We start from the raw sequence: 26,900 nt of genomic DNA, 5'->3' as shown, positions 1-26,900 counted from the left end.
GTGGGTCACCCGCCGGCTCCCGGGGCGCAGAAAGGTGGGGGGACAGAGCTAGGCATCGATCCCGCCACCCCTCGTGGCTGCTGGATGCCTGCGGGTACAGCATCCTTGGGTATTGCATCTTTGTGGTACAGCGTCTTTGGGTACTGCATCTTTTGGTACAGCATCCTTGATTATTCATCTTTTGGTACGGTGTCTTTGGGGACCGCATCTTTTGGTACAGCATCTTTGGGTATCGCATCTTTTGGTACGGTGTCTTTGGGCACAGCATCTTCCCTGACTCCTTTCCCACCTATCTTCCCCACTGCAGACCTGATGTCCTGTTCCTGCACGGCCAGGCGTTCACCTCCAAGACGTGGGAAGCCTTGGGCACGCTGGCATTGCTTGCTGGAGAAGGGTACCGTGCAGTTGCAATAGATCTGCCCGGTAGGACCATGGTGCTACACTTCAGTTGACCCTTGTGGGCAGCTCTGGTTTCTTGCCTCAGCCGCTGGTGGGCTCTGGACCTCTTCAGGAGGGCTTTGTGCCCCTTTAGAGAGGGCTCTGGACCCCTTCAGAGAGGGCTCTGGACCTCTTTAGGGAGCAGCAGTGGTCCCTGGGGCAATGTGCCTGGGATTTGGCTTTTCCCTGGTGACGCTGACCTCTGTGGCCACCCAAACCCTTTGGCTTGGGCTGGCTCAGTCCAGCCAGCACATGGCTGTTGAGCTTGATGGGGTGCCTGGGTTTTGCCAGGCTGGCTAAGCCTTGGATGATAGACACTGTTGCAGGCTGTGCAGTTTGCCCTGCACCCACCCTGCATCCTCTGTTCCTTGCCAGGCCATGGGGACTCACCCCCAGCAAAGACAGTGACCACAGCGCAGGGCCGGGTGGACTTCCTTGACCATGTCCTCCAGGAGCTGGGCATGCGGAGACCTGTTCTCATCAGCCCCTCCATGAGCGGCCGCTTTGCCTTGCCCTTCCTCATGGCACGGGGGGACCGTCTGGCCGGCTTCGTGGCTGTGGCACCCGTGGGCACCAAGGACTACACCAGCAAGCAGTACCAGTGGGTGCAGGTGAGCTGGGGCACTGGGCTCCTGGGGGACCCGAGGTGCTGGTGAGCCTCGTGGGCCAGCTGGCTGTAGGGTGGCATAGAGGGGGTGATACCGAAAATGCCAGCAAATAAACTCTCTAAGACTCATTTCAGAGTTTTAGAAAGCGAGCAGCCTTTATCAGGCCTGGGCAACGCGAGGGAGTGATCTCCATCAATTGTGTGCGGTGGGACAAGAGCTGGGACAGAATCATTTCCCACTTACATGCGTGTGGATATATTTTCCCAGAAATCTTATGCATATTTTATTACTTTCCAAGGACTCATTTTAATGTTATTATGAAGTTCACAACAGCAAATCTCTTGGTGATTTGGAGCTTTGGAGCCAGCTCTGCCCGACCTTGCATTTGGGAGGGGGAGAAACTGCAAACAGAGGGGATTAGGGAAAAACACACCTCTGTTCAGCAGAGATCACACTGAACAAAAGACATTATCAGCTCCAAGGAGTGATCAGTGCCTGGAAAGATACACTGTTTGAAAGAAAACATCAGAGAAAGAAAACATGCTATCAGAAGGATGTTCTTTCTAACTTTCAAAACCTGCAATTACTTAGATGAAACTTTACCTTACATCAAAAATATTCCACTTTTTGTAATAGTAACTACTTGTTGTATCAGGTGGCCCTGTTTTGAGTTGACAAAGCCCAGGGAGAGCTGGCACCTGCCTTCCTCCGCAGCCGCTGAGGTGGGCACAGCCCAGGGGGTGCGTGGTGGCCGCTTCCCCCTCTGACGCTCCCTCTGATTTTCTCTCTGCCCTTATCAAGACGCCCACCCTGATCCTCTACGGTGACCGCGACACCAGGCTGGCTCCCCAGGCCCTGCAGAGCCTCCGTCACCTCCCTGGGCACCGCGTGGCCGTGGTGGCCGGCGCTGGCCATGCCTGCTACCTGGACAAGCCCGAGGGCTTCCACCGGGCGCTGCTGGGCTTCCTGCACCAGCTCAGTGAGCACGGAGGGACTGGGGCACCCAGGGGGACTGGGAGGGACTGGTGGCTGGTCTGAAGGGTGCTCTTCTCTTTTGGGGTGTCTCCAGGATGGGGAGGGAGGGGACTGAGGGTGTCCCTTGCTGGTAGGACAAGGGTGAAGCGTGTCATGAAGCCAATAAACTGATGCTGCTCTGGTTTTTGCCTGTGTCCCCAAACTCTGCGGGACTCCCCAGCCCCAGCTTTCTGACTCCCATGTGGGGCTGCCCCCCCCGCCCGTTGCTGCCCTGCTCCTGCTCCTCCCCTGCCCGCCCCCTGCCCGCCCCCTCCCCGCGCAGGCGCCGGCACCAGCGCCGAGGCTGGCTCGGAGCAGCAGCCCACTCGCCAACGGTACCCTGCACCCCTTCGTGCCCCCTTGCACCCCTAACCGCGGTCTCCGTACCCCTTTGCACCCCTCCTTTACCCCCATGCACTCCTAACTGCGATATTCTGCACCCCCTTGCTCCCCTCCTGCATCCTCTGTACGCCTTTGCACCCTCCTCTCCGCTCCTGCACCCCGAACCGCGATACTCTGCACCTCCCTGCACCCCTTGCACCCTCCTCTCCGCTCCTGCACCCCGAACCGCGATACTCTGCACCTCCCTGCACCCCTTGCACCTTCCTCGCCGCTCCTGCACCCCTAACCACGATACTCTGCACCCCTGTGCCTCCTTGCATCCCTTCTCTACCCTACTGCACCCCCTTGCATCCCTCTACTACCATCCTGCACCTGTGTAACCCCTTGCACCTTCCTCTCTCCTCCTGCACCCCCGTATCCCCTTGCACCCCTCCTTTATGCTCCTGCATCCCAATAACCGCTGTACTCTGCACCACCCTGTACCCCCTTGCAGCCGAAATGATGGTATCTTGCACTCTGCACCCCCAACCATGGTATCCAGCCCCCCCTGCCCTCTTGCTTTTGCTAACCCTGCACCCCAATAGCTGCTGCACCCCAACCCATGCATCCCTAACTGCAGCATCTGCCCCCTGCACCCCTAACCCCTGCACTTCCCCTTCACCCGCACCCATCGTACCCCGCACTCCTTGCAACCCAAATGGTGCCCCCACGGCACCCCAGCTGCAGCGCCTCTGCACCCCAGTTTTCCGCCTCCCTGAACCCCAGCCATGGGGCCCCTCTACCCCACTTGTGCCCCTCAGCACCCAGCCACACTGTCCCTGCATCCCTAACCAGTCGTCGTCCCCCCTTGCAGTCCCTGTGCACCCACTACTCCCACAGCCCCTCTGTGCCCCCCTTCCCCCCTCCTGCTGCACCCACACGTGCCCCTAAGCACCCCACATTGTCCCACCTCCCCTGGCCCCCCTTTGCTTACCTGCACCCCACCTTCCCTGCCTGCACCCCGCCCCCCGCATCCCACTGGACCCCCAAACACCTCCTGGTGCTCCAGACACCCTTCTTGTCCCCAGAACCCCCTTCCCCACCTTGTTGTCCCCCTTTTCTCCCTAGAAGCCCCCTATGCTCCATCTGGCATGGGGTCACACCTCATCCTGCCTCTCTACCCAAGTCGGGGGCACCTCTCCCCCATGGCAGCGTCCCAGAACTCGTGCCAGTGAGACCTTTGTCCCATCCTTCTTCAGTTTCTGTGACGCCTGAGCTCGCCGGTGGACTTTGGAGGGGCCGGTGGGTGATTAACCATCACCCCGCTCTTCCCACCAGAGCATTGCAGCCCCAGGCCCTGCCATGGCACCTGGGAAGCCCGGGAAGAGCACGGGGGCTTCAGAGAACCCCTCCGTTACGCTTTTCCGGGAGTACCTGAAGATCGACACTGTCCACCCCAAACCTGACTATGGTGAGGATGGAGGGGATGGGATGGGGAGCCGTGCAGGGATCCGGCAATGCGGCTTTGCAGCTCTGGTCTTTGGACCCAGGTGCCTGAGTCCTCAGCCAGGGCTGTTTTGATCGTGGTGTAAAGGAGCGAACGCCTTTGTTCCTTCTCTGCTAGTGCCTTTGGTTGGGACAAGGACGTCTTGAGTGCACCCAGAGGTGCTGCTTGCTCCCTCCAGCCCTGTGCCCCAGGGCCCCCTCTTTCCATACTGCCCTGGCTCTGGAGTGGATGCTTGTGGTGATCTCGTGTAGATCTCCTTCTGTTAGCGTTTCCATCCTTCCACTGAAGTGCATAGAGAGTTTTTTATTAGTGAGGAGTTCTCAAAACTCCTACAGAGGGCTGTTCCCCCTCAACTCATCCCCTTTTTTTCATGCTCCCCTAGTCCTTGCCCAAAAGAGACGGTGACAAGCTGCTCCTGTTCCTGCTCCTGGCCACCTCTTGTGCCCAGAACCTCCATCCCCTGCCCTCTCTGGTCACCTCTTTCCTTGTCCTGGGAGCCCCAGAGAGCCTTGGGGTCCCCAGGGAGTTGTGATGGGAGAGGAGGGAGATCCTGGCGTGACTCCAGGCCTCCTCGCTTCTCCCCAGATGCAGCTGTGCAGTTTCTGGAGCGCGTTGGCACCGACCTGGGCTTGGCCTGCCAGAAAGTGGAGGTGAGCAAGGCAAGGAACCGCCCCAGATCCACCCATCCATCTGTGCCCAGGTCCTTACTGACCGGAGCTGCTCTCCTGCTATGACCGCGGAGATGGGCAGGAGTGAATCGCCTCTGCCTCTAATCCTCTGCTGACCTAAGCCCTTCCTTAAGCCTGTGTTCCGGCTGGTCCTCGCCGACCTTTGCAGCCGCTGTGCTATGATTAGCCTGGCGGGGTCATGTTGGCTGGGAACCGTCCCTTCTGCTGGGCACCGGCTGTCCCAGGGGACTCCTGGGTGCCAGGCGAAGATGCTGGATTCCATCTCCCCTCCTCTGCTTAAACTGCAGCCAGGAGCTGCTTCTGAGCTCCAGCCCGCCTGTCCCAGCTGCTCTGTCCCCAGCTGGGACCCTGATGACATCCTGCCCTTGTCCCACAGGTGTGCCAGGGCCACGTGGTGCTCATCTTGACCTGGCAGGGCACGAACCCCCGCCTGCGCTCCATCCTCCTGAACTCCCACACTGACGTCGTGCCTGTCTTCGAGGTGCTGGGACAGGGCTGGCATGGGCACGGTGGGGAGGGTTGGAGGTGGCAGGTGAATGGGATCCGGTGCCCACTGCGCCATTCTGCCATCACGGCCCCTGTTCCCCCCAGGAGCACTGGACCTACCCACCCTTCGAGGCTGTTAAGGACTCGCAAGGCAACATCTATGCCCGGGGTGCCCAGGACATGAAATGTGTCTCCATCCAGTGAGTGGAGGGCATGGCATGGAGATGCCTCAGTGATGCAGGATAGGATCCCACCATCCCCAGGGTCCCTGGGGCTGAGGGTGCCACCGCTTGGCTCCACCAGGGGTGGCTCAGAGCACACCAGCCCCTCTCCTCGGTGATGCCCAGGCACTGCCTTCTCTCCACAGGTATCTCGAGGCCATCCGAAGGCTCAAGGCAGAGGGAAAGTGTTTTGCCCGCACCATCCACCTCACCTTTGTGCCTGGTGGGTCCCCAGAGTGTCCCCTCTTGGGGGCACAGGAGAGGCTGGCAGCTGGGTGATGCTCTGGAGTTACCCACAGTGTGGCAGCCGGGCACCCTCCTTGCCAGCCTCTCCAGATTTTGAGTTCCTCTGTTTCGAGGCTGAAAGGGTCTCCAGGTCCGAGGACGTCTGGTGCGCTGGTGGCACCCAGGCTGGTGTGGAAGGAGGACCGGGAGGTGGTAGGCCAGGGGATGTCCCGGTTCCTTCCTCCATGCCAGGTTCTACCCTGCAGACGAGGAGGTGGGTGGACACAAGGGCATGGAGATGTTTGTGCAACGCCCCGAATTCAGAGCACTCAACGTAGGCTTCGCCCTGGATGAAGGTGAGTGGTGACAGGGTTGGCGTGGGGAAGTGTCTTCTCTTGGCATGCACCCTGTTAACATCACGCTGTGTGCACTGGCGACTGGCACAGCTTCCGGGGACCCCTTGGAGCTCCTTCCCAGCTTGGAAGGGAAACGCTGCCAGGGCAAAGCAGAGAGGGGTGCATCATTTCACCCCCGTGCCTCGCTGATCCCCAGTCTGTGCCCACCACAGGCTTAGCCAGCCCATCTGACACCTTCAGCGTCTTCTACGGAGAGAGGAGCCCATGGTGTGAGTAACTTTGTGCCCACCGCCGTGTCCCTGGCTCTGCTGGGTGCTGGGGTATCTGTGCCACCCCGGGCTTGGTGCTCAATGCCTCCCTCTCCCACTGCTGCTGCAGGGATAAAGGTGAAGTGCATGGGCAGCCCTGGACACGGCTCCCGCTTCATCAGCAACACGGCTGCCGAGAAGATGGTGAGAGAGGGGGTACACCCTGTGCACCCCTCCTGGCCACCTTGGGGCTGCCAGGTAGCCCCCCGTTGGGCTGGTCATCACCTTCCACCTTTCCCTTCCCAGCACAAAGTCATCAGCTCCTTCCTGGCCTTCAGGGAGAGTGAGAAGCAGAGGTAGGAGCCAGGCGGGATGGCTGCGGCTTCAGTTTGGTCCGTGGAGAGGGTCTTTGGGATATTGAGCCAGGCTCTGACCCCGTGCCTTAGTTTCCCCATTTGAGTGTGGTTGTGGAGTGGGGAGCATATCCTCTCCTCCCTGGGTGGCAGAAGGTGACTCTCCCTTGCATCCCCCGAGGCTCAAGTCCGACTCAAGCCTGACCCTAGGGGACGTCACCTCGCTCAACCTCACCATGCTGGAGGGGGGCGTCTCCTTCAACGTGGTGCCCTCAGAGATGGCAGCCAGCTTTGACATCCGCATCCCACCCACTGTGGACCTGAAGGTGGGCGTCACACTACCCCCACCCTGGGGAGGAGCAGGTTGGGGGTACTCTGCTCACACCCCTCCTCTGATCTCTGCCTCAGGCCTTTGAGGAGCAGGTGGCCGCTTGGTGCCGAGGTGCTGGAGATGGTGTCACCTATGAGTTTCACCAGGTGAAGGATCTCAACCGCCTGGCTGCATGGTGCCCATCCCTCCCCTGCCACGTGCCCACCCCCCTGCCCCTCACCTGCGCTCTCCCTCCTGCAGAAATGCATGGACCAACACATCACCTCCACCGAGGAGTCGGACCCGTGGTGGAAAGCCTTCAGCGGGGTCTGCAGGGACATGTGAGTAACATCCCCAGGAAGGGCAGGACCCTGATGGGGACATCTTCTGGTGGAGCCAGGTGGTCCCTGAGCTCGTGGCAGGGGGTATTTCCCTATGCCCCCCAAAAGAGATGGAATTGAGGGCTGAGGGACCTTCCTGGTGTGGTCTTTCTCCCTGTGGGGTGGTAAGGGGACAGTGGACTTGGCTGCCCCCATGCTGACGCCAGGTTTCACTTCTCAGGAAGCTGCAGCTGAAGCTTGAGATCTTCCCAGCTGCCACCGATAGCCGCTACATCCGAGCGGTGAGTGCGATGCCAGCCCAGCCGGGAGGAGATTTGCAGCCCCAACCAGGAGCTGTGCCCGGGCTGAGAGGGGCACCCACTGCCCATCCCACCCCCATCCTCATCCCGTACCCCCTCATTTCCAGGCAGGACGCCCTGCTATCGGCTTCTCGCCCATGAACTGCACCCCGGTGCTGCTCCACGACCACAACGAGTTCCTCAATGAGCAAATCTTCCTGCGGGGCATCGACATCTACGCCCGCCTCCTGCCCGCCCTGGCATCCGTGCCCCCGCTGCCCGCTGAGGGCTGAGTGCCGCCGTGAGGAGCAGGATGGGGGCTGCCGAGAAGCAGGACACGAGGCACAGCGGGCACAGCAAGTGCCTGCCAGCGCGCGGGGGACACCGATGGTATCGTGCCACTTTGGCTGTGCTCAGGGTTGGCCCGACAGTGATGTTTGCACCCTTAAAACCTGGGTCCCAGCCACTCCCTTGGGGATTGTGTCCCCCGTGCCTGGGTGCCAGCAGAGCCCCATGCCCAGGTGCCTCCATTCCCTGTGTGCAGTGCCTCCCCTGTCCCTGTGCCATCTCCGGCTGTGCTGGCTGGTGCCCTGCTCTGCCTGCCCGTGCCTTGTCCTGCTTCCCTGCCCGCTTGCCCCGGGAGCTGGGACCAGCGCTGCCTATCCTCACCGTGCAAGTCAATAAATTTCCTTGGGAAGCACGGCCAGGAGTGGGTGGGTTTGTCTCCGTGGTGGTCTCCCGTGGGCTCGGGGAGCCCAGGCATGGATGGCAGATGGCTTTGGTATGATGGGGTCTGCTGGGGTGCTCCCTGCTCCTCTGGATTCCGTGAGCTGAAGGTGGTGCCGCGGGCAGGATCCTGCCTGGACAGGCTGTGGAGCTGCTCCTTGGGGACTTCTGGTCCAGAGGAGAGCAACACAGCTGGGGAAGGGACTGGAGAACAAGCGTTATGAGGAGCAGCTGAGGGAACAGGGGTTGCTTAGCCTGGAGAAAAGGAAGCTGGGGGGACACCTCATCACTGTCTATGACTGCCTGAAAAGAGGTTGTAGTGAGGTGGGTTTGATCTTCTCCCAAGTAACAGCAATAGGACGAGAGGAAATGGCCTCGAGTTGCACCAGGGCAGGTTCAGATTGGATATCTGGAGAAATGTCTTCACCAGAAGGATTCTCAGGCGCTAGAATGACTGCCCAGGGAGGTGGTTGAGTCCCCATACCAGGAGGTGTTCAAAAGATGGGCAGATGAAGTGCTCAGGGATGTGGTTTAGTAGCGGACAGGTACAGTTAGGCTCGATCTCAAAGCTCTTTTCCAACCAAGCGATTCTATGATTCTATGACCAGGCTCAGGCTACCGGGGCAGGGACAGGAGCAGCTGTCGATGCTGGGGTTCATCCTGCTCCCTCCCTCCCATCAGCTCCTGCTGCAGTGTTGCTCCCCAAACGCCCGTGTCGGGGCAGGCAGTGTGCGGGTCCAGGCAGGCAGCCTCTGCTTATCTGCCGGAGCTGCCCTCCGGCTGCATCTCCTCTTCGCTCTTACCCTACCCCACCTGGCTCCCCAGCTCCCAGGGGTGCTGGATGTGCCCCAGAGCCAGGATCTGCCTCCCACAATGTCATCTTCCCTGGGGAAACCAGGGCAAGAGCCAGCCCAAGGCTTGCTGAGATGAGCTGAGAGGGTTTTACCCTGGTTGGGTGGTTGTGGAACTGCTCCATCACAAAAGGTTGGGGGTGATTCAGGTGTTGTTCCCCCTCCTCAATCCTCCTGCCCTTCGTTTTAATTAATAAAGCTGCTGCAGTCCTCCAAGGGCTGAGGCTAATGAGGCTGCCCCTGTGCGGGGCTGGGAGTAGGGATGATGCCAGTGGTGATGGAAGACTGCAGGACAAGCCACCAGCTCCTCAGCTCCTTCCCCTGCATCCAGCATGAGGGGAAATCCAAAGCTTTTGGGAAGAGTGTGGATTCTCTGATGTCTCATATGGCCACATCCCCTGGCCCTGCAGCCCTGGGGGGAGGTGGTGTGGGAGAGAGTGTGTGCTGTGGGATCCTGCTGGGCTGGCTGGGGTCTGTGCCCAGTGTGCAGAGCAGGCACCCTTGAAGGCAGACAGTGTGCATCCCCACTGCCCCATGGGTGCCCCAAAGCTGCTTGCAGCACTCCATGTTCCCCTCCATCCTGCTCACCTGCCTGCCCGCTGCGATGGGACCCGAGAGCTGGGTGAAGACCACCTCATGCTGAGCATTCTTCTCAGGGGACAGCCTTGTGAGTTCTCTCCCACCCCTCCAGGAGAGCAAGGCTGGGGGACCCCACCTTGAAGGGCTGGTTTGGTTTTAGACATCAGGAGAAGTTTCTTAGAATCATAGAATGGATTGGATTGGACCTTAAAGATCATCCAGTTCCAACCCCACTGTCATAGGGACGGCTCCCACTGGATCAGGTTGCTCCAAGCCCCATCCAGCCTGTGCTTGAACACCTCCAGGGATGGGGCAGCCACAGCTTCCCTGGGCAACTGTGCCAAGGTCTCCCCACCCTCAGTGTGAAGAATTTCTTCCTGATGTCTAATCTAAATCTTCCCTGTTCCAATTTAAGGCCAATTGAAGCTGTTCTTCACCAAAAGGGTTCTCGGGCACTGGCACAGGTGTGGAGTCCCCAAACCTGGAGGTGTTTAAAAGACAAGGAGACGAGGTGCTCGGCGGGGGTTTAGTAGTGGACAGGTACGCTTGGACTCCATGATCTCAAAGGTCATTTCCAACCAAGCAATTCCATGATTCCAGGACCTCCAGCTCCCCACCTTTGGGCTCCCCATCCTCCAAGCATGAACTGGGGGGGCTGTGGGAGGACTGGGGCTGCAGCAAAGCCCGAGCAGCTGATGGCAGGCGGTGATGTGGGGTGTGCGGAGATCTGCCCCCCTTTATCCCTCCCCAGGGGATGGGTGTCCGCCCCCCCCCACCCCCCCGCCCATCCCCGAGGGATGCAGGGGGCGGGTCGGGGCGGGCCGGGGGCGGTCGGATGGCAGCTCCATAAAGGTTCGGTGCCACCGGCAGCCCCGGGAGCGGCGGGATGCGGGTGCCCGTGTGGCTGTGCTGGTTGGGGGCTGCGCTGGGGGCGGCGGGGCGCAGCCTGCCCCGGCTCCGCCTGACCTACCGCGGTGAGACTCGGGGGGCTGCTCAAACTGGGGGGTCCGAGCGTCCCCACATAGGGACCAGGGCTGGGGGCGGGCGGGGGGTGGGGGAGACTCAGGTGTGGGCGCTGCGCCTGAAACTGTGTGTTTGTGGGGTGGGTTTGGGGGTACCTTGTGCTGGAGGCTCGGTTGGGGGTTTGGTGGGTGGCTGCGCTGCAGCCCCTCTTCTCCGAACGGGACCCGGAGGAGAAGGAACGGGAGGAAAGCCGGGGATGCGCCGCCGAGCTCCGCTGCCGCCCCCAAAAGGGACCATTTCCCACGTGAGGTTGGGGGAAACTGAGGCACGGCGCCGTCCTGGCACTGCCATGGGGGTTGGGTGGGGGCTGCCCAAATTGGGGGGTCCGCAGCCTCCCCACAGGGGGCCAGGGCTGGGGGGGGGGGGGGGAACGTGAGGAGCTCGACGTGCGGGCGCTGCTCCTAAACTGTGGGTTTATGGGGTGGGTTTGGGGGTACCTTGTGCTGGAGGCTCGACTGGGGGTTTGGTGGGTGGCTGCGCTGCAGCCCCTCTTCTCCGAACGGGACCTGGGGGGCTTGGAGAAGGAGAGCCGGGTTCTGGGGGAGCCGGGAAATGCGCCGCCGAGCTCCGCTGCAGCTCCCAAGAGGGACGGGTTCCCACGTGAGGTTGAGGGAAACTGAGGCACGGCACTGTCCTGGCACTGCCATGGCGGTTGGCGGGGGGCTGGTGGCGGCGGACCACAGCTGTGGGGGGAGTGGGGAGCCCCAGGTGTGGGCGCTGCACCTGAACTGTGTGTTTATGGGGTGGGTTTGGGGATACCTTGTGCTGGAGGCTCAGTTATGAGTTTGGTGCGTGGTTGCGCTGCACCCCACTCTTCTCCAAACCTGGGGGTTTGGAGGAGGAGGAATGAGGGGAGAGGCGGGTGCTGGGGAAGCTGGGAGATGCGCTGCAGAGCTCCTCCGCAGCCCCCAAAAAGGACCGTTTCCCACGTGAGGTTGAGGGAAACTGAGGCACGGCGCCATCCCAGCACTGCCATCGGGGCTGGATGCGGGCTGTGGTGTGTGGTTGCCCTCCCTATGAGTGCTCAGCATCCCACCTGCCCAGCAGGTCCCATGGGTGATGCTCAGCCCGGGCACCCGCTGTGCTGGGGGGGCCTCAGGGTGCTGCCCTGGGAAGGTTTGGTTTTAATTAAACCTCTCGCTGTGATTGTGCTCTGGCTCACTGCGTCCCCAGCTCTGCCAGCTTAACCCAGGGACTGCTTCCAGCCAAACTTGACGGAGGAGTCTTGAGTGCCCAGATCTCCTCCTTCTTGCCTTAAAGCAATGAACCTGCTTTAAAAAAAATTAAACTAAAATCAATTTCATCGTGTGCGGCTTCCCCCTTCCCAAAGGGAAGCGCAGCCCAGCTCTTGGAGCACCCTGGGGAGAAAGCAGCCACCTGCTCTTGTGGTGCCCAAGCTGGGGTTCCCCCAGCATTGGGGTACAGGCTGGCTGCACCCCTGGCAGAGCAGGGGCTCCCTCCCTGCTGAAAGGGTGAAACTGAGGCACGCAGTGGCTGTGCTTACCTTGGGCGGCCACGGGTGCTCGTGAGGGCTCCCAGCTCTCATGGTGGGACCTGGTGTCCTCAGGCTGGACTTGGTAGGATGTCTTGGGGGTACTGGCAGAGCTTGGCCGAGGGGCTTAGGGTTTGGTGTTTGATTCACTCCAGCCCGAAGCCCGGCCGTGCTGCGCTCTTCCTCAGGTGCGAGGAGCTTGCCAGGGCTGGCGGGGCTCCTCACCTCCCGTGGGGAGCCAGCAGCTTTTTGAAGCTTTTTTTTTTTTCCCCTCCTCCCTTCTTAAACTGATTATTCTGTTCCTCTTCCAAATTGGAAACAGAAACAGAAATTTCCCATGAAAGAAATCCTGCCACCGCCTTCTCCCGGGGGGGGGGGGGAAAGAAAAAAGAAAATGAAAATTTCAATTAAAACCATTAAAAGCCTCTGCAATGAAACACTGGGTGAAGCGAAGCCGCTCGTGCTTCGCTCGGCAGCTGGGTGCGTGGCTACGGGGTGGCTTTGGCTACGGGGTGGCTTTGGAGGGTGGTGACAGGGGAAGGGGTGTTGTGTGGGTGCAGGGGTGACCCCAGTCATGCTTGAAGCCCCTCTTTTCCTTTTCCTCAATGTCCAGTGGCTCCTCTAAGAGGTGAAAGAGCATTTTGTTGCCACGCTGACCGCGAGCGTTGCGGCACAGCCCCTCTGAAGGGATGCCCCAACTTAGGGGGTGGCTCTGTGGGACCCCCCCAGGAGACCTAGGGATGCACGGAGAGTGCAGGGTGCTGCTCCCTGGGGAGAAGGTGCCGTGGGCTGACGTAACCCTTGGTGCAGGAGGAATTTGCTGGGGCTGGGGGAGAAGGGGAAGCTTTGCCTGAAACAATAAAAGGAGCTCGATGACTTCGCCGATGTTATTCTGAGCTGGGGAAATATTGTTACAGGGCAAGAATAGAAGGAGATGACAGCGTTTCCCCAGGCTGGGCCTGGCGATAACAGGAGGACCTGAGATGCTGGAAGGGCATGGGGAGGAGGGCACCCCACCCCGAGGGAGATGGGGTGGGGGGGACCCCGGTGCCTGCAAGCTCAGAGTTCTTCCCAGTGAGGACAGAGCAGTTGGGGCTCTATCCCTCCATGCCACCAGCATCACCAGTTAGAGCAGTCCCAGGGTGGCTTGGCAGGAATAGAAGCTGTGTGTCATGGGCTGGAGGTGGCCGTCCTCTCCTGGGAAAGGACCCTGTGCCTCTTGCAGGTCCCAGAAGAGGATTTCCCATCAGGATGTGGGCATTGTGCTGCTGGCCACCTCCTCGCTGGAGATGACATATGTCTCCCCAGCAATAGCAGGGTTTGGTACCGCAGGGTCCTGGGCTGTTGGCAGCCTGGCTTATCCGAGTGCCACCTCCTCTCTCATGGGGATGTGCGTGAGGTTGCTTAGGCTGGGGTTTTCCCCGGGGTCAGCAGTGGCAGCTGGTGGCCTTCCTCAGCAGAGGGTGTCTGGGGACATGGCTGTGCTCATCAATGGTGCTTTTTGTCCTCCTCCTCCTGCTCCGCCCTGCAGTGGCGACAGTCACTGCCATGGGGTTTCAGAGCCCAGTGGAGCTGAGACGCTCCCTCTCACCCTCTGCAGCAGCAGGATGGGCGCTGCCGTGTTGGGGTTTTCAGCTTGCTGACCCCAAAAGTAATTTCCCACCGGAGCCAGCTGTGCCGCTGCGTGGTGTCACCGTGATGGTCACCTCAGCATCCTGTGGGGTTCGGGCTTGGATCTGCTTTGGGAACCTTGATAATCAGAGTGTTTCACGCGCTGGAGGGTGCTGGTGTCCATCCAGCGATGCAGCACCCTTGTGCTGGTGCTGTGCCCCGAGCTTGGTCCTTGTGCCGTGGCGAGGAGGAAGCCTCCCTGACAGCGAAGTCTGATGGTGGTGGTGGGCTTTGTGTGCTGGTTTCCCCGTGGCACTGGCTTGGTGCCTGCTATTGTGTCCCTGGTTGGCACCCGCGGAGGTGCAGAACCTGCTCTGCCCACGCCACGTCCACTCTCATCGCCCTCCTGGGCGGACGGTGGGCGCGGGCGTTGCCAGGCTCCTGCACATCCTGACTCGCTGCGACACGGCCGTGGTGGGAGCCTGGGGGGGTTCAGCTGAACCTTGAGGAGGGGGCAAATGCGCAGGAAACTGGAGCACCTCCCGTGCGAGGAGAGGCTGAGAGAGTTGGGGTGGTTCAGCCTGGAGAAGAGAAGGCTCCGAGGAGACCTTATAGTGATCTTCCAGTTCTGAAAGGGACTCCAGGAAAGCTGGAGACGGGCCTTTTCCCGAGGGCCTGGAGTGACAGGATGAGGGGGAATGGCTTTAAATTGGAAGGGGGAAGATTTAGATTGGACATTAGGAAGAAATTCTTCATGATGAGTGTGGAGAGGCCCTGGCGCAGGTTGCTCAGGGGAGTTGTTGATGCCCCAACCCTGGAGGTGTTCCAGGCCAGGTTGGATGGGGCTTTGATCAACCTGATCCAATGGGAGGTGTCCCTGCCCATGGCAAGGTGTTGGAACTGGATGATCTTTAAGATCTCTTCCAACCCAAACCATGCTATGATTCCATAAAACCCTTCTGCCCACTGGCTCCACAGCTTTGTCCTCGTCTGGAAGGGACAGCAGCACCCCAGGCCAGGGGAGGATGGGATGCTCCTGCCTCTGGGAGTGGTTAGAGATGGATATTGTTGCCCACAGCAAATGGAAGCAGTTCTGCTGGACCTGAGATGTCTGTGATACTCAGAAGCAGCAGCTTGGAGGGACCCTCCTACCTCTGCGCCCATCGCAGCCTTCTGGTCCTCCCCTCAAAAAGCCAGGACTGCTTGGTGCCACCATTGGGGTGGGGGTCTAAGCATCCTTTCACATTTCCCAAGCAGATTTGGAGGGTGTTTGGGGGTTGCGAGACCACATGGCACCTGTGGTTGCGTTGCCCTGCTTTTTCTCTTGCTGCAGTGCCCGTTTGCTGCAGCACCCTCTGACAGCTGAGTCCCCATCTGGGGGTGCTCCCTGATGTGAGAGGACACTTAGCTGTGGGACGTTATCCATCACTTTTCCCTCCTGCTCTCGTGTTGGGTGACAGCTCGGGGTCACGATGCTGTGCTGTCCCACCTGGGTGGGCTGTGAGTTGGCATCCAGGGGACCTTGGTGTGTGCAGCAAATGGAGGGACATGGGAAGGGCCACCAGGATGTCCCCCAGGCTTGAGAAGAGCGCTCGTGCCTGTGCCCAGATGCTCTGGGCAAGTGGTGCTCACAGAGCCCTGCTGGTCATGTGGGCTCCTCCTGACTCTACCTTCCCCCCTCGGCAGAGCTTTTGAGCACCAACCGCTCTGTCCTCTTCGTTGGCCACCGAGGGTTCCTGGGCTTCCGCACCCTCTACCTGGATGAGTACCGCGACCGGCTCTTCATCGGGGGGAAGGATGTGCTCTACTCCCTGCTCCTGGATGGGGCCAGCGCAGATGCCAAGGAGGTGAGCTGAGTCCTGCTGAGCATCCTGGGGGCTCCATCCCCACCCTCACCCCTGTGGACCTCTCACCCCTCCTAGCAGATGGTGCCCAGCTGAGCCAGGAGGAGCCACCATGAAGCAAGACCTGCCTTGGGGACGTCCCCATCCCAAGCACCCTGAAATGCCTCTGAAAACTTGTGCTGCCTGGCAAGGGAGGGCTGGCCATGGTGGCTGCAGGACAATTAGCCAGCAATTAGTCATGGTTGGCAACCACCGTGACCCACCCATGAGTCCTGGGTGCTGAGTGGGGTCTTGGATGTTAGTCTCCTAAAAAACTGCCGTCAGGACAGCAAGTGTTCCTCTTCACAGGTCAAATACGCAGCTGGATGCCTGCAGAACAAGGGGCTAAAAGCGTCCATCTCTGCAACGAGCTGTGCCAGGGCTCAGCTGGCAAAGTCCCCAGAGCTCTCCTGGCTCCTTGGTGGCAGAAGTGATGGATCAGAGTGACCATGCTGAGTGGTTGTTCCCCTCCTCCTTCACCCTCTCCACTTTGATGTCTTGTTTTTTAATCATGGCTCTGTGCCCTTTCTGGCTGGAGAAAGCGGAGAAGGAAATGAAGTGCCCCTTGGCGTGCTGGGTCACTTCGATGGGGTCAAGGGCTTGTGTACCCAAGCTGCCCTTGGTCTGAGAGCCACTGGAGACTGTGGGACACCAGGGCTGCATCACTCCTTGATGTCCCCCAGCATCCTTCCCCCATGCCACCCATAAGTCCACCCCCTCTCAGGCCCAGCCTGACCACCCAAACCCAGCTGGGCTGTGGGCTGTGACCACCAAGGTGCATCTGCCATGGAGGAAAGGTTCTGCCCTGGATTGAGGGGTAGAAGCCCTGGGCTGGGTGGGCTCTGGGGAGCTCTTGGTCCCTCTCTCCATCACCATGCTACCAACAGCCTGGGGATGTGTATTTGCAAGGCTGGGTCCCTGCTCCAACAGGTTCTTTGTTTCAGATCTACTGGCCACCTCTCCCTGGGCAGACAGAGGAGTGTCTTTGGAAGGGGAAGGACCCAGGGGTGAGTCTTGTCCCGTGCATGCTCCCATCTCAGTCTGGGGGGAAGGGGGGGTTTCCGTTGTGTCCCAGTGCCAGCTGGGTCCCCCACGCCGGGGCTGTGCCACGTCGTCCTGCTGGAGATGGCCCCGTGGGGATGCAGGCCAGTTAACGCCAGGGCAGAGCAAAGGACCACCGTGGTGTAAGAGGGAAACTGAGGCAGGGAGTTGGCTAACCAAGGCTGACCGTGTGAAATGTTTGCTCTGGAAATCCCACCTCCAGGGCTCTGCTCATCCTCGTGGCCACAGAGCGGCAGCAAATGTGCCCCAAACCCTGCTGCACCGAGCGGGCAGTGATAGCCAAGCTCGGAGACCCAACCTGGGTGGAACCCAAAGCCCCGTGCTGTGCTCCAGACCCCGATGAGGTGGTTTGGCCCATCCTGGCCATCCCCTATGGTGGGAAATCAACAGTTTGCTCAAGTTCAGTGACCTCACTCTGCAAACCTTACCCCTCTTTGCATCCCCCCCGCTACAGAACAGGACTGTGGTGGGGAGAAAATCCCCCGTCCCAGACTAATTCCTCCCCGGAGTCGCCGTCCTGCCCTGCGTGTTTATTTTACAGGCTCTCGCCGACAGATCCGAGCCGGGGCAGGCTTGAGTTTTTATTTTTCTTGAACATATTTTTTCTTTTTAACTTGCTATTTTAGAGGCTCTTTGCAAAGGGAAAATAAACAGCAGGGAGGCTGGGAACCCCCAGGGCAGCTCGGCGGTGGTGTTCCCAGCAGACGAGGGGCCTCCCGTCCCGCCAGGGGAGGATGATGGGGGGCAGACAGGGCTGGGGGAGCTGCCGAGCTGCCAGCGGTGATGCTCAAGTGGGAAAAGAATGATATCCCTTTTTCAGTGGGAACTGCCAGGAGGGACCTCACAAGGTCAGAGGAGCAGCACCAGGGGTGTCATTGCCGGTCCCAGGTAGAAGGGGACAATCCCAGACTGTAGCAATCCGAGCGGTCTTGTAGGAATGTCCTTGGGTATCCGTCTCTGTCTCCTACATTTCCTTCTTTTGTTTCATCGGTGGTGTAAGCAGGAACGCAAGGAAGGACATCCCTGCGTCTGGTCACGTCCTGGGCGCTGGGAAGAAGAGGGCTCCCAGGAGTTTGGGGCTGGGTGTAGGAGCTGCTGGGCGGGTGGCTTTGCCCCCCTGGCCAGTGTGGGGTGTGCGATGGATTGCTGGGGGGGGCACACGGGTGCCTGTGGACAAGAGCTGCCCAGGTGCTGCCTGGATCACATATGGGTTCCCCAGGGATGCTCTCAGAGGCAGGAGGACCACTAAACAGCCCTGTCCCTTTGCAGTGGGCTGGGGGCCACGCAGATGGAGTTAGTGCAAGCTGCCATCTCCCACCCTGGTGCGAGGGTGAAGGCAGGGAGCCTGGGAGCAGCCCAGGAGCCAGGGCTGGGGTTCGCCCACTGTTGGGGGGCTCAAGGCAGAGTTGGGAGCTGGGGATGGGTGAAGCACGGTGCTCACTGTGAGCCTTCCTCTCCCCTGCTGTCCCCCAAGACTGACTGCGCCAACTATGTCCGTGTGCTGCACCCCTACAACCGGACGCACTTGCTGGCCTGTGGGACAGGTGCCTTTCACCCCATCTGTGCCTTCATCTACGTGGGGCTCCGCGGTGAGGTAGGACAGCACCAAAAGGAGGTGCCCGTCTTGAGCATCCCCCGTGGGAGGACACCCCTGGGAGATAGAACCCCATCTTCTGCCTCCTTCCTGGGGGGGTTGGAACTGCGTGGGGCTGCCGGATGCGGTGCTTGGCCTGTGCTGACTACTGAGGGGTGGGTTAGGAACCATCTCCCTGTGGCCCCTTTGCCCTTGTGTTGCCTCCTACCCAGCTCCTCCGCTTTTCTGTCCTAGCATCACCTTTCCAGACATGTCCCATGGGGCTGGTGTCCTGCCAAGGTGGCATTTCATCCTCTCCCAGCTTGTTGCTCAGAAATCAGGGTGGCTGGGGCAAAAAGGCAGGGCCCCCCGTTCCCTCCCCTATCGCGATGCCTCTGGCCAGGCTGACAAGCAAGTGGTGGGGCTGGCAGATCCCTTTGGTTCCTGCACATCCTCAGAGCATCAGGCTTGCTCCCAAATGCAGAGCTCCCGTTTCCAGCTGGTCCTTTTGGGAGTGTTAGGGCTGTGGATGCTTGCAGCAAGGTACCTGCAAGCTGGGCGGGGAGCAGCACCAGCCCCGGGCATGGCTTGGGGCTCACCTACCTGCTCTTCCCCACCCAGCACACCTTCAGCCTGGACCCCACCAGCGTGGAGACCGGCCGGGGCAGGTGCCCGCATGAACCCAGCCGGCCTTTCGCCAGCATGGTCATCGGTGGGTTGTCTTCCTTGGGGACCTGAGAGCCTTTGGGTTGGTGGGACCAGCGATGGTCCCCATGGCAGTTGGGGTGGGCTCTCAGCCCCGCGTTGGGATGTTTTTGCCAGGTGGGGAGTTGTACGCTGGCCTCACCGCAGATTTCCTGGGCCGCGATCCTGGCATCTTCCGCAGCATGGGTGCCCGCTCGGCCTTGCGCACCGAGGTGGACCAGCGCTTACTCAACGGTAATGACTCCTCTCTGCCTCACCATCCCTCCTGGTTGGGCTAATGCCAGGGACTGGAAGCCTTGTGGTGGCCAGAGCACCCACTGGCCATGGGGCGACATCCCCTGTGTTGGGCACAAGTGAGGAAACACACCAGGGCAGCGTGGTCTGAGGGTCTTCCTGGCCAGCATCCAGCCCTGACACGGTGCTGGGGGTCCAGAGGCGGTGGCCATGCCATCTTCCCCCGTCTGACCATGGCCAGCTCTTTCCTGTAGACCCCAAATTTGTGGCAGCACACTTAATCCCGGACAACAATGACCGAGACAACGACAAAGCCTATTTCTTCTTCACGGAGAAGGTGGTGGAGGCGGACAGCAAGGAGCATGCCATCATCAGCCGCGTGGCACGGGTCTGCGTGGTGAGATGCTGGTGGGGATCATGGGGCACATGGATGTGCCAGGTCAAAGCAGTGGCCCTGATGCTCCCTGTCCTTGCAGAATGATGCTGGAGGCCAGAGGGTGCTGGTTAACAAGTGGAGTACCTTCAACAAAGCCCGGCTGGTGTGCTCTGTCCCTGGGCCTGGTGGCATTGACACCCACTTCGATGAGCTTGGTAAGGACTGCAGAGAGCTGGGGACCCTGTTAGAGCTGGTCCCCTAGTTGGTGGCTTCGGGAAGCCCCTAGGCTTCCAGAAGAAACCCCAAGGTTTCAACCCCAGAGGATGTCTTCTTGCTGAGGACGAAGGATGGGAAGAGCCCGGAGGTCTACGCCCTCTTCAGCACCATCAGGTGGGTGATCCAGCCTCTGGGGACATCCAGCTGCAGCCACCCATGGCCTGACCAGTCACCATCACCATGTGGCTGCTGGCTGCTCCCCAGTCCTTGCCATCTCTACTCTGGTCTAGATGGAAGTGTTGGCCCTCCCACGCCCCCCACCAATGCCGCTGGTGCTGAGCGCAGCTCTGCTCAACCAATTCACCATCCCCTTTCAGCCATGTCTTCCAGGGCTCTGCTGTCTGTGTGTACCGCATGGCTGACATCCGAGAGGTCTTCAACGGGCCCTTTGCCCACCGGGAGAGCCCCCACCACCAGTGGGGTGCCTACGAGGGCAGGGTGCCCTACCCACGGCCAGGCGTGGTGAGTGACTCCCTGGATCTCTGGGTCTCCTTTGTTCCTCCAATTTCTCTTTCAGGGGGGTGATGGGGCTGATCCTCCACCTTCTTGCCTGCTGAGATGAGCTGCCTATGGGATCCACCTCCGCACATCTGGGGACCAAGATCTGGCAAAAGGGTGGAGAAGATGGATCCCAAATTGGAAGGCAGGGAGGGACCCAAATCAGCTCTGCAGAGTGATGGAGGGGGAAGGATGGATGAGTGCTGAAGCAGCCAAGCTGAGCTGGTCCCACCTCATCCCCACAGTGCCCCAGCAAGACCACCAACCAGCCACGGCGGCAGTATGGCACCACCAAGGACTTCCCCGATGAGGTGCTGCACTTCGCCCGCGCTCACCCCCTCATGTACAAGCCCGTGTACCCTTGGCACCGCCGGCCCCTCCTAGTGAAGACCGACCTGCCCTACCGCCTGCGCCAGCTGGTGGTGGACCGAGTGGAGGCTGAGGATGGGCAGCATGATGTCCTCTTCCTTGGGACAGGTGAGCAGCAGGGGTGGTGTGCAGGAAGGACACGGATCTGTTGGTGAGTCCAGAGGAGGCCATGAAGATGATCCAAGAGGTGGAGCACCTCCCGTATGAGGACAGGCTGAGTTGGGGTTGTTCAGCCTGGAGAAAAGAAGGCTCTGGGGAGACCTTAGAGCAGCTTCCAGTGCTGAAAGGGGCTCCAGGGAAGCTGCGGAGGGTTTCTTGATCAGGGAGTACAGGGATAGGATGAGGGGGAATTGTTTTAAGCTGAAAGAGGGTAGATTGGGATGAGATCTTCGGAAGAAATGTTTTCCTGTTGCTCAGAGCAGTGGTGGCTGCCCCATCCCTGGAGGTGTTCAAGGCCAGGCTGGATGGGGCTTGGAGCCCCTGATCCAGTGGGAGGGGATTGGAACTGGAGGGGCTTTAAGGTCCCTTCCAACCCAAACCATTCTGTGATTCTCTGAAGGAGCTCTGGTGCTGGGGCTACCTGTGGTCACGCTGCTGGGGTGCACAATGGCAGGGTGCTCACAACTCCATCCTACTCCTTCCTGCAGATGCTGGCTCTGTGCTGAAGGTGGTGGTCCTGCAGAAGACAAGCTCGGCCATGGCTGAGGAAGTTGTCCTGGAGGAGATGCAGGTTTTTAAGGTGCCGTTTGCTGCCCTGCATGCAAGGGACAGGGGCAGCGAGGTGGTCTCAGGTTGGGGACACGTGGGGATGGAGGCTCAGGGCTGTCACTAAGCTGCTGGGCACTGGGAGGTCTGAGGGCAGAGGGAGGCTATGGATGTTTTCACTGTCCCCAAAAACATTCCCAGTGGCCCCAAAACTCTGATGTCTCTGAACAAGCCAGGCCCTCCATGGTGAAGTTCACCATCCTCACGCCTGCTCACCCTCCCTGCAGGTGCCTGTGCCCATCACCCAGATGGAGATCTCCGTCAAGCGTGTGAGTATGGACACGGCTTGGCCATGGGGCTGGGGACAGGGCAAGTGACCAGGAGGGACTGAGCTGTTGTCCCCAGCCTCTCAAAGCCCCGTGGTGTTTGCTGGGTGTCCCAGCTGGGGACCCCAGGTGCTGTGCCTGCATCACCTTCTTGATGCTGTTCCCTCAGCAAATGCTCTACGTGGGCTCCAGCGTGGGGGTGGCTCAGGTCCGGCTGCACCGGTGTGAGACCTATGGCAAGGCTTGTGCCGAGTGCTGCCTGGCCAGGGATCCCTACTGTGCCTGGGATGGCACTGCCTGCACCCGCTACCAGCCCTCTGGCAAGCGCCGCTCTCGCCGCCAGGATGTCCACCATGGCAACCCTGTGCACCAGTGTCTGGACCAGAACCTGACTGGTGAGAGAGACCGGGGGGAAGGCTTACAGGGCTGGGGGACTCATCCAGGTGCCCAGAGGTGTCCTGGTATCCATGTCCCTCTGCACACAGAGAGACTTGCAGCCATCCCGGGTGGGCTGGAGGACACTCATCTCCCTGTCTCGTAGACTGAGGGTTGCCCCAAGAGGAGGTGGTTGCTGCTAGGGCTGGGATCTGTCCCCGGGGAGAGGGGGAGAAAGGGACTGAAGCCACGAGGTGGCCCCGAGGTGCTGATGCCTGGGTACATGGAAGCCTGGCTGTGCCCTCCCTGTCAGCCCGTGTCTGTCTTTGCCTCAGTGGATGATTTTGAGAACGTTGAGCAGAAGGTGCTTTATGGAGCTGAGGACAACAGCACCTTCCTGGAGTGCACCCCCCGGTCCCCGCAGGCCAGCGTGCAGTGGTTCGTCCAGAGGCCCCCCGATGAGCAGCGGGATGAGGTGAGGACATCCCTGCGCCGAGGACACGGGAGGGATGTAGGGATGAACCTGGCCCCCCTCTCAACCTTGTGGTGGCCAGCAGGTAAAGACGGATGAGCGGATCCTGCAGACGGAGCAAGGGCTGCTCTTCCGCAAGCTGCACCGCCATGACGCCGGCGTCTACTACTGCAAGACACTGGAGCACGGCTTCACCCAGACGGTGGCCAAGACGGTGTTGGAGGTGATCACCAGCAAGCAGCTGGCACACACCTTCCCTCGGGAGCGGGGGGATGAGCGCCCTCCTTGCCCTGAGCCCTGGATGATGCCACAAGCTCCCAAAACCTGGTTCAAGGACATCATGCACCTCGTCAGCTCTCAAAACCTGCGGCGGGTGGAGGAGTATTGCACTCGCCTCTGGTGTGGCAGCCACCACCACCACCGTAAGAGCAAGCTGGCCCAGACCAAGCATGCCCTGGTTGGCATGGATGTGGGCAAGAAGAAACGAGCGGCCAAACCTCACAGTGAGAGAGCCCGCGTGCCCCGGCAAGCAGCGGCCACTTAGAGAGAGCAGGGTAATGGACGTGGGGTGGTCAGGGGTGAGGACCAGCTCCCTGAGCTGCTGGTGGCCCCAGGGGACTCCTGTCTTGGCAGCTGGCTTGCAGCGGCGCCAGTCTGGTCCCACCATCCTCCTGGATGCAGTGGATGAGACGCCAGGGCTGGCTCCTGGGCAGGTCCCCGTCGCCCTCAGCGGCTGCAGGGCTGCCTCTGAACTGGTGGTGGGACACATCAGCCCCTCAGCTCGGCACTGTGGTGGGTTGGGGCTTGGCATGAGCGGTCCCACCATGGTGCCGTCATCCTAGGGAGCTTGCTGGCTGGCTTTCTCTGCAAATAAAGAAGCTGAGCGCGGCGCTGTGGGGAGCAGCTGACAGCTCCAAGCTCTTTCCACGCCAGCACAGGGCCTGGGAACGATGATGCCTGCTTTCACAGAGGAGGAAAAACTGACCATCGCCCCAAAAAGCCTCCAGGATGAGCCTTGTCATCCACTGTGCCTGAGGAGCTGGAGACAGGTCCTGTTCCCCAGGGGGGACAGAGGTCCCTCCAACCTCCCCTGTGGCACCAGGACATGCTCAGCCAACCCATGTCTGGGTGCAGCTCCCCTCTTCCTCTCTGTCCCCCACCAACAATGACCGTTTTAGGGCTGGGCAAGGTCAGGGAGGAAAAGCAAACGGCTGTGGGCAGGTTAGACTCGTTCCTGGGTAAACACGGGAGAGGCAGTGATGCCACCGCGGTCACTGTTCCCCGGGTGGCAGTGAGGACATGCAGCAGAAGTTGGCCCCAGCACAGTTTCGGGGGGCTGTACCCCAGGTTTGGGTGCTTGGTGGAGCAGGGCTGGGTTGGGGGAGCTTGGTGGAGCTAAACCAGCACCCCAGGCTTCCCCCAGCTGCAGGGGTCTCAGGGGGTTGGAGGTGCGTGGGGAGCACCCGCAGGCTGCCAGCACTGTCCCAGGCTGCCAGCAAGGTGCTCGCTTGCTTTCCTCACCCGACGCGAGCTCAGCCTCACCGGGTCAGCCTGGGGTGATAAAGATCTCCCCCTTCCTGAGGCAGGGCAGCCCCACACAATGGTGTGAACCGTGGCCCTGCCGGCAAGGGCATTGTTCGGCAGCAGAGGAACGGGAAAGAAAAATAATAATAATAATAATTAAACCCCCTAAATAGCTTGCGCAAAGCCAGGTCATGATATCATCGCTCCTCCCCCTCTGTGTGTGTGTGTGTTTGTCCTGCAGCAGCGGAGCCCTGCAGTGCCTTCGAAGAGAGCAAAGTCCCCCAGCAGCTCTGTCCTGCCCCATGGTGCACCCACAGAAATCAGTCCCGAGCATCTTCTCCAGCTCCCCATCCCACCCATCCTGCAAACTCAAGACTGTCTCCTGGGATGGGAGAGCTGTGGTGGGGCTGGCGAGCCAGGACATGTCCTGCCGGGAGGGAAGCAGAGCTGGTACCGCTGATTTATGGGTCAGACTGGAGCCAAACACGTGGGTTTGGTTAATCGCAGGCCTGGGGGGCACAGAAGGACAAGCAACAAGCACAGACAAGGAGGGACCTGCGTGTAAAGCCAGAAATAAGAGACAGAAGTCTGAGTCCTCAGGGCCTGGATTTAATGGCTCTGAAGTGCTTGCACAGGCAATGCCTGTGCCGCGTTGCCTCCGAAGGGGCAGCATGAGGTTGTCCTGGGGCCACTGCAGGACCTGGTTCTGAGCGGAGCTGCAGCAGAAGCTGAAGGCGACACCAGCCGTACCAGACCAGAAGAAAGCAGTCCCCCAGAAGGACTTCCCCCTTGGAAATCTCTGTACATAGAATCATAAAATGGTTTGGGCTAGAAGGGACCTTGAAGATCATCCAGTTCCAACCCCCTTGCCATGGGCAGGGATACCTCCCACTGGACTTCTCTGCAGCCTGGCACTCCTGGGCCAACTTATACCCATAAGGCAGGAGTGGGAGGGTGTTTGGCAGGGCTGCAGGCAGGATTCTGCAGGGCTCACCTTCCAGCTTGTGTCTCGTGGTAACCAGCCAACAGAGGCAACCTGAGACCCCGGAGATTTTCAGAGGCTGAGTGAACAAAAACATGTCCTCACTCATTCCATGGGGTGGAAGGAGACAATGCTGGCGGGCAGGTACTGCTGCCCCAACTTAGAATCATAGAATCAGAGATTGGTTTGGGTTGGAAGGAACCTTAAAAATCATGCAGTTCCATGCTCCCTGCCTCCCACTGGATCCGGTTGCTCCACGCCCCATCCAACCCAGCCCTGAACAACTCCAGGGATGGGGCAGCCACAGCTTCCCTGGGCAACCTGGGCCAGTGCCTCTCCATCCTCAGTGTGAAGAATTTCTTCCTTATGTCCAATCTCAATCTTCTCTCTTCTAATTTAAAGCCATTCCCCCTCGTCCTAACACTCCATGCCCTTGGAAAAAGCCCCTCCCCTGGAGCCCCTTTCAGCACTGGAAGCTGCTCTAAGGTCTCCCCAGAGCCTTCTCTTCTCCAGGCTGAACAACCCCCAACTCTCTCAGCCTGTTCTCATAGCAGAGGAGCTCCAGCCCTCGCATCATCTTCACAGCCCTTCATGCACGAGGGGGATGTGCCCTGCCCAGGTGTTGACGCTGGCAGCAGGAACAGGGCGAGGGGAGCGCAGGGGGATGGGGCGTGCGTGGGAACAGCCACAGAACAAAGCCGTGGTGGGGGACAGGCACAGCCACGGATCCGGCTCCTATTTTTAGCCCACTTCCTACGGAAGAGTAGCGCAGGGGCGCCTGCTTGCCCTGGGAGCCTTCCAGACTCCAAGATGTAGCAGGCGCTTCTGGAAGGGTCACAGCTGGTACGGCTGCCCCAGCCTCACCAAGAGCCCACGCGCCTCAACATGGGACAGCCCTGCCCGCTATGACAGGGCCAGGCCAAAGACCAGTGCACAGAATCACTTGGTTGGAAAAGACCTTTGAGATCATTGAGTCCAACCGTACCTGTCCACTAACGAACCATATTCCTGAGCACCTCATCTGTTCATCTTTTAAACACCTCCAGCAATGGTGACTCCACCACCTCCCTGGGCAGCTGTGCCAGTGCCCAAGAGCTCTTTTGGTGAGGATGTCCAATGTAAACCTCCCCTGGTGCAACTTCAGGCCATTTCCTCTTGTCCCATCACTTGTTACTTGGGAGAAGAAACCAGCATCCACCTCACTACAACCTCCTTTCAGAGTTGCAGACAGTGATGAGGTCTCCCCTCAGCCTCCTTTTCTCCAGGCTAAACAACCTCAGTTCCCTCAGCCGCCTCTCATAAGGCTTGTGCTCCAGTCCCTTCAACAGCTCCGTTCTCCTTCCCTGGACACACTCCACCCCATCGATCTCCTTCTTGTAGTGAGGGGCCCAAAACTGAACCCAGGATTCGAGGTGCAGCCTCACAAGCACCAGGCGCAGGATCCCAATCCCTTCCCTGTTCCTGCTGGCCACACCTCCTTGGCTACTGCTGGCTCATGTTCAGCTGTCACAGACCAGCATGCCCATGGTCCTTTTCCCACTGGACAGCTTTCCAGCTGCTCCTCCCCAGGTCTGGAGTGCTGCAGGGGGTTGATGCGGCCAAAGCGCAGGACCCGATACTCAGTCAGGTTGAACCTCAGACTGTTGGTCACAGCCCATGGATCCAGCCTGGCCACATCGCTCTGCAGACCCTTCCTGCCTTCCATCCATGGATGCAACTTGGCCAGACATCTCTGCAGAGCCTTCCTGCCCCTCAGCCCAAGGATCCAGCCTGTCCATGGATCCAGCCTGTCCATACACTGCACAAAGCCCTAGGGCAGGGGGGACCTTTTTAGCTCCTCCACCGTACCTCCACGCCCCTCGG

General features: G+C 60.0%; 2 protein-coding genes across 7 annotated transcripts; both read left to right on the top strand.

Moving 5' to 3' along the window:
* Positions 1 to 907: 907 nt before the first annotated feature.
* Positions 908 to 8,711, top strand: ACY1 (aminoacylase 1). 3 transcript variants are annotated; one of them, XM_054076980.1, is made up of 16 exons: positions 908 to 1,049; positions 1,848 to 2,025; positions 3,720 to 3,852; positions 4,474 to 4,538; positions 4,954 to 5,058; positions 5,169 to 5,263; positions 5,431 to 5,507; positions 5,776 to 5,865; positions 6,078 to 6,134; positions 6,244 to 6,317; positions 6,420 to 6,469; positions 6,648 to 6,792; positions 6,875 to 6,943; positions 7,038 to 7,117; positions 7,338 to 7,398; positions 7,524 to 8,711. In XM_054076980.1, the coding sequence occupies exons 2-16, from the start codon at positions 1,960 to 1,962 to the stop codon at positions 7,686 to 7,688; spliced, it is 1,332 nt and encodes a 443-aa protein (XP_053932955.1). In that variant the 5' UTR covers positions 908 to 1,049; positions 1,848 to 1,959; the 3' UTR covers positions 7,689 to 8,711. The 3 variants fall into 3 exon arrangements, with proteins under 3 accessions (XP_053932955.1, XP_053932956.1, XP_009567656.2); XM_054076981.1 differs by lacking the exons at positions 908 to 1,049; positions 1,848 to 2,025 and adding an exon at positions 2,321 to 2,395 and having other exon boundaries at positions 3,641 to 3,852; XM_009569361.2 differs by lacking the exons at positions 908 to 1,049; positions 1,848 to 2,025 and adding an exon at positions 2,325 to 2,395.
* Positions 8,712 to 10,392: 1,681 nt separating this feature from the next.
* On the top strand, positions 10,393 to 24,638 carry SEMA3G (semaphorin 3G). Of its 4 annotated transcripts, XM_054077006.1 has the most exons (17): positions 10,393 to 10,525; positions 15,364 to 15,524; positions 16,505 to 16,567; positions 18,097 to 18,216; positions 18,817 to 18,907; positions 19,018 to 19,134; positions 19,389 to 19,531; positions 19,611 to 19,725; positions 19,831 to 19,900; positions 20,104 to 20,248; positions 20,530 to 20,761; positions 21,301 to 21,392; positions 21,646 to 21,687; positions 21,854 to 22,079; positions 22,395 to 22,534; positions 22,614 to 23,085; positions 23,374 to 24,635. In XM_054077006.1, the coding sequence occupies exons 1-16, from the start codon at positions 10,438 to 10,440 to the stop codon at positions 23,073 to 23,075; spliced, it is 2,307 nt and encodes a 768-aa protein (XP_053932981.1). In that variant the 5' UTR covers positions 10,393 to 10,437; the 3' UTR covers positions 23,076 to 23,085; positions 23,374 to 24,635. The 4 variants fall into 4 exon arrangements, with proteins under 4 accessions (XP_053932981.1, XP_053932983.1, XP_053932980.1 ...); XM_054077008.1 differs by having other exon boundaries at positions 19,389 to 19,522; positions 22,614 to 24,638; XM_054077005.1 differs by having other exon boundaries at positions 22,614 to 24,634.
* The last annotated feature ends 2,262 nt before the right edge of the window (positions 24,639 to 26,900 follow it).

Source organism: Cuculus canorus, chromosome 11, assembly GCF_017976375.1.
Source record: "Cuculus canorus isolate bCucCan1 chromosome 11, bCucCan1.pri, whole genome shotgun sequence".
Lineage (NCBI taxonomy): Eukaryota > Metazoa > Chordata > Aves > Cuculiformes > Cuculidae > Cuculus > Cuculus canorus.
Note: the sequence above shows the minus strand (reverse complement) of the source record. Positions and strands in the feature narration are given on the sequence as shown.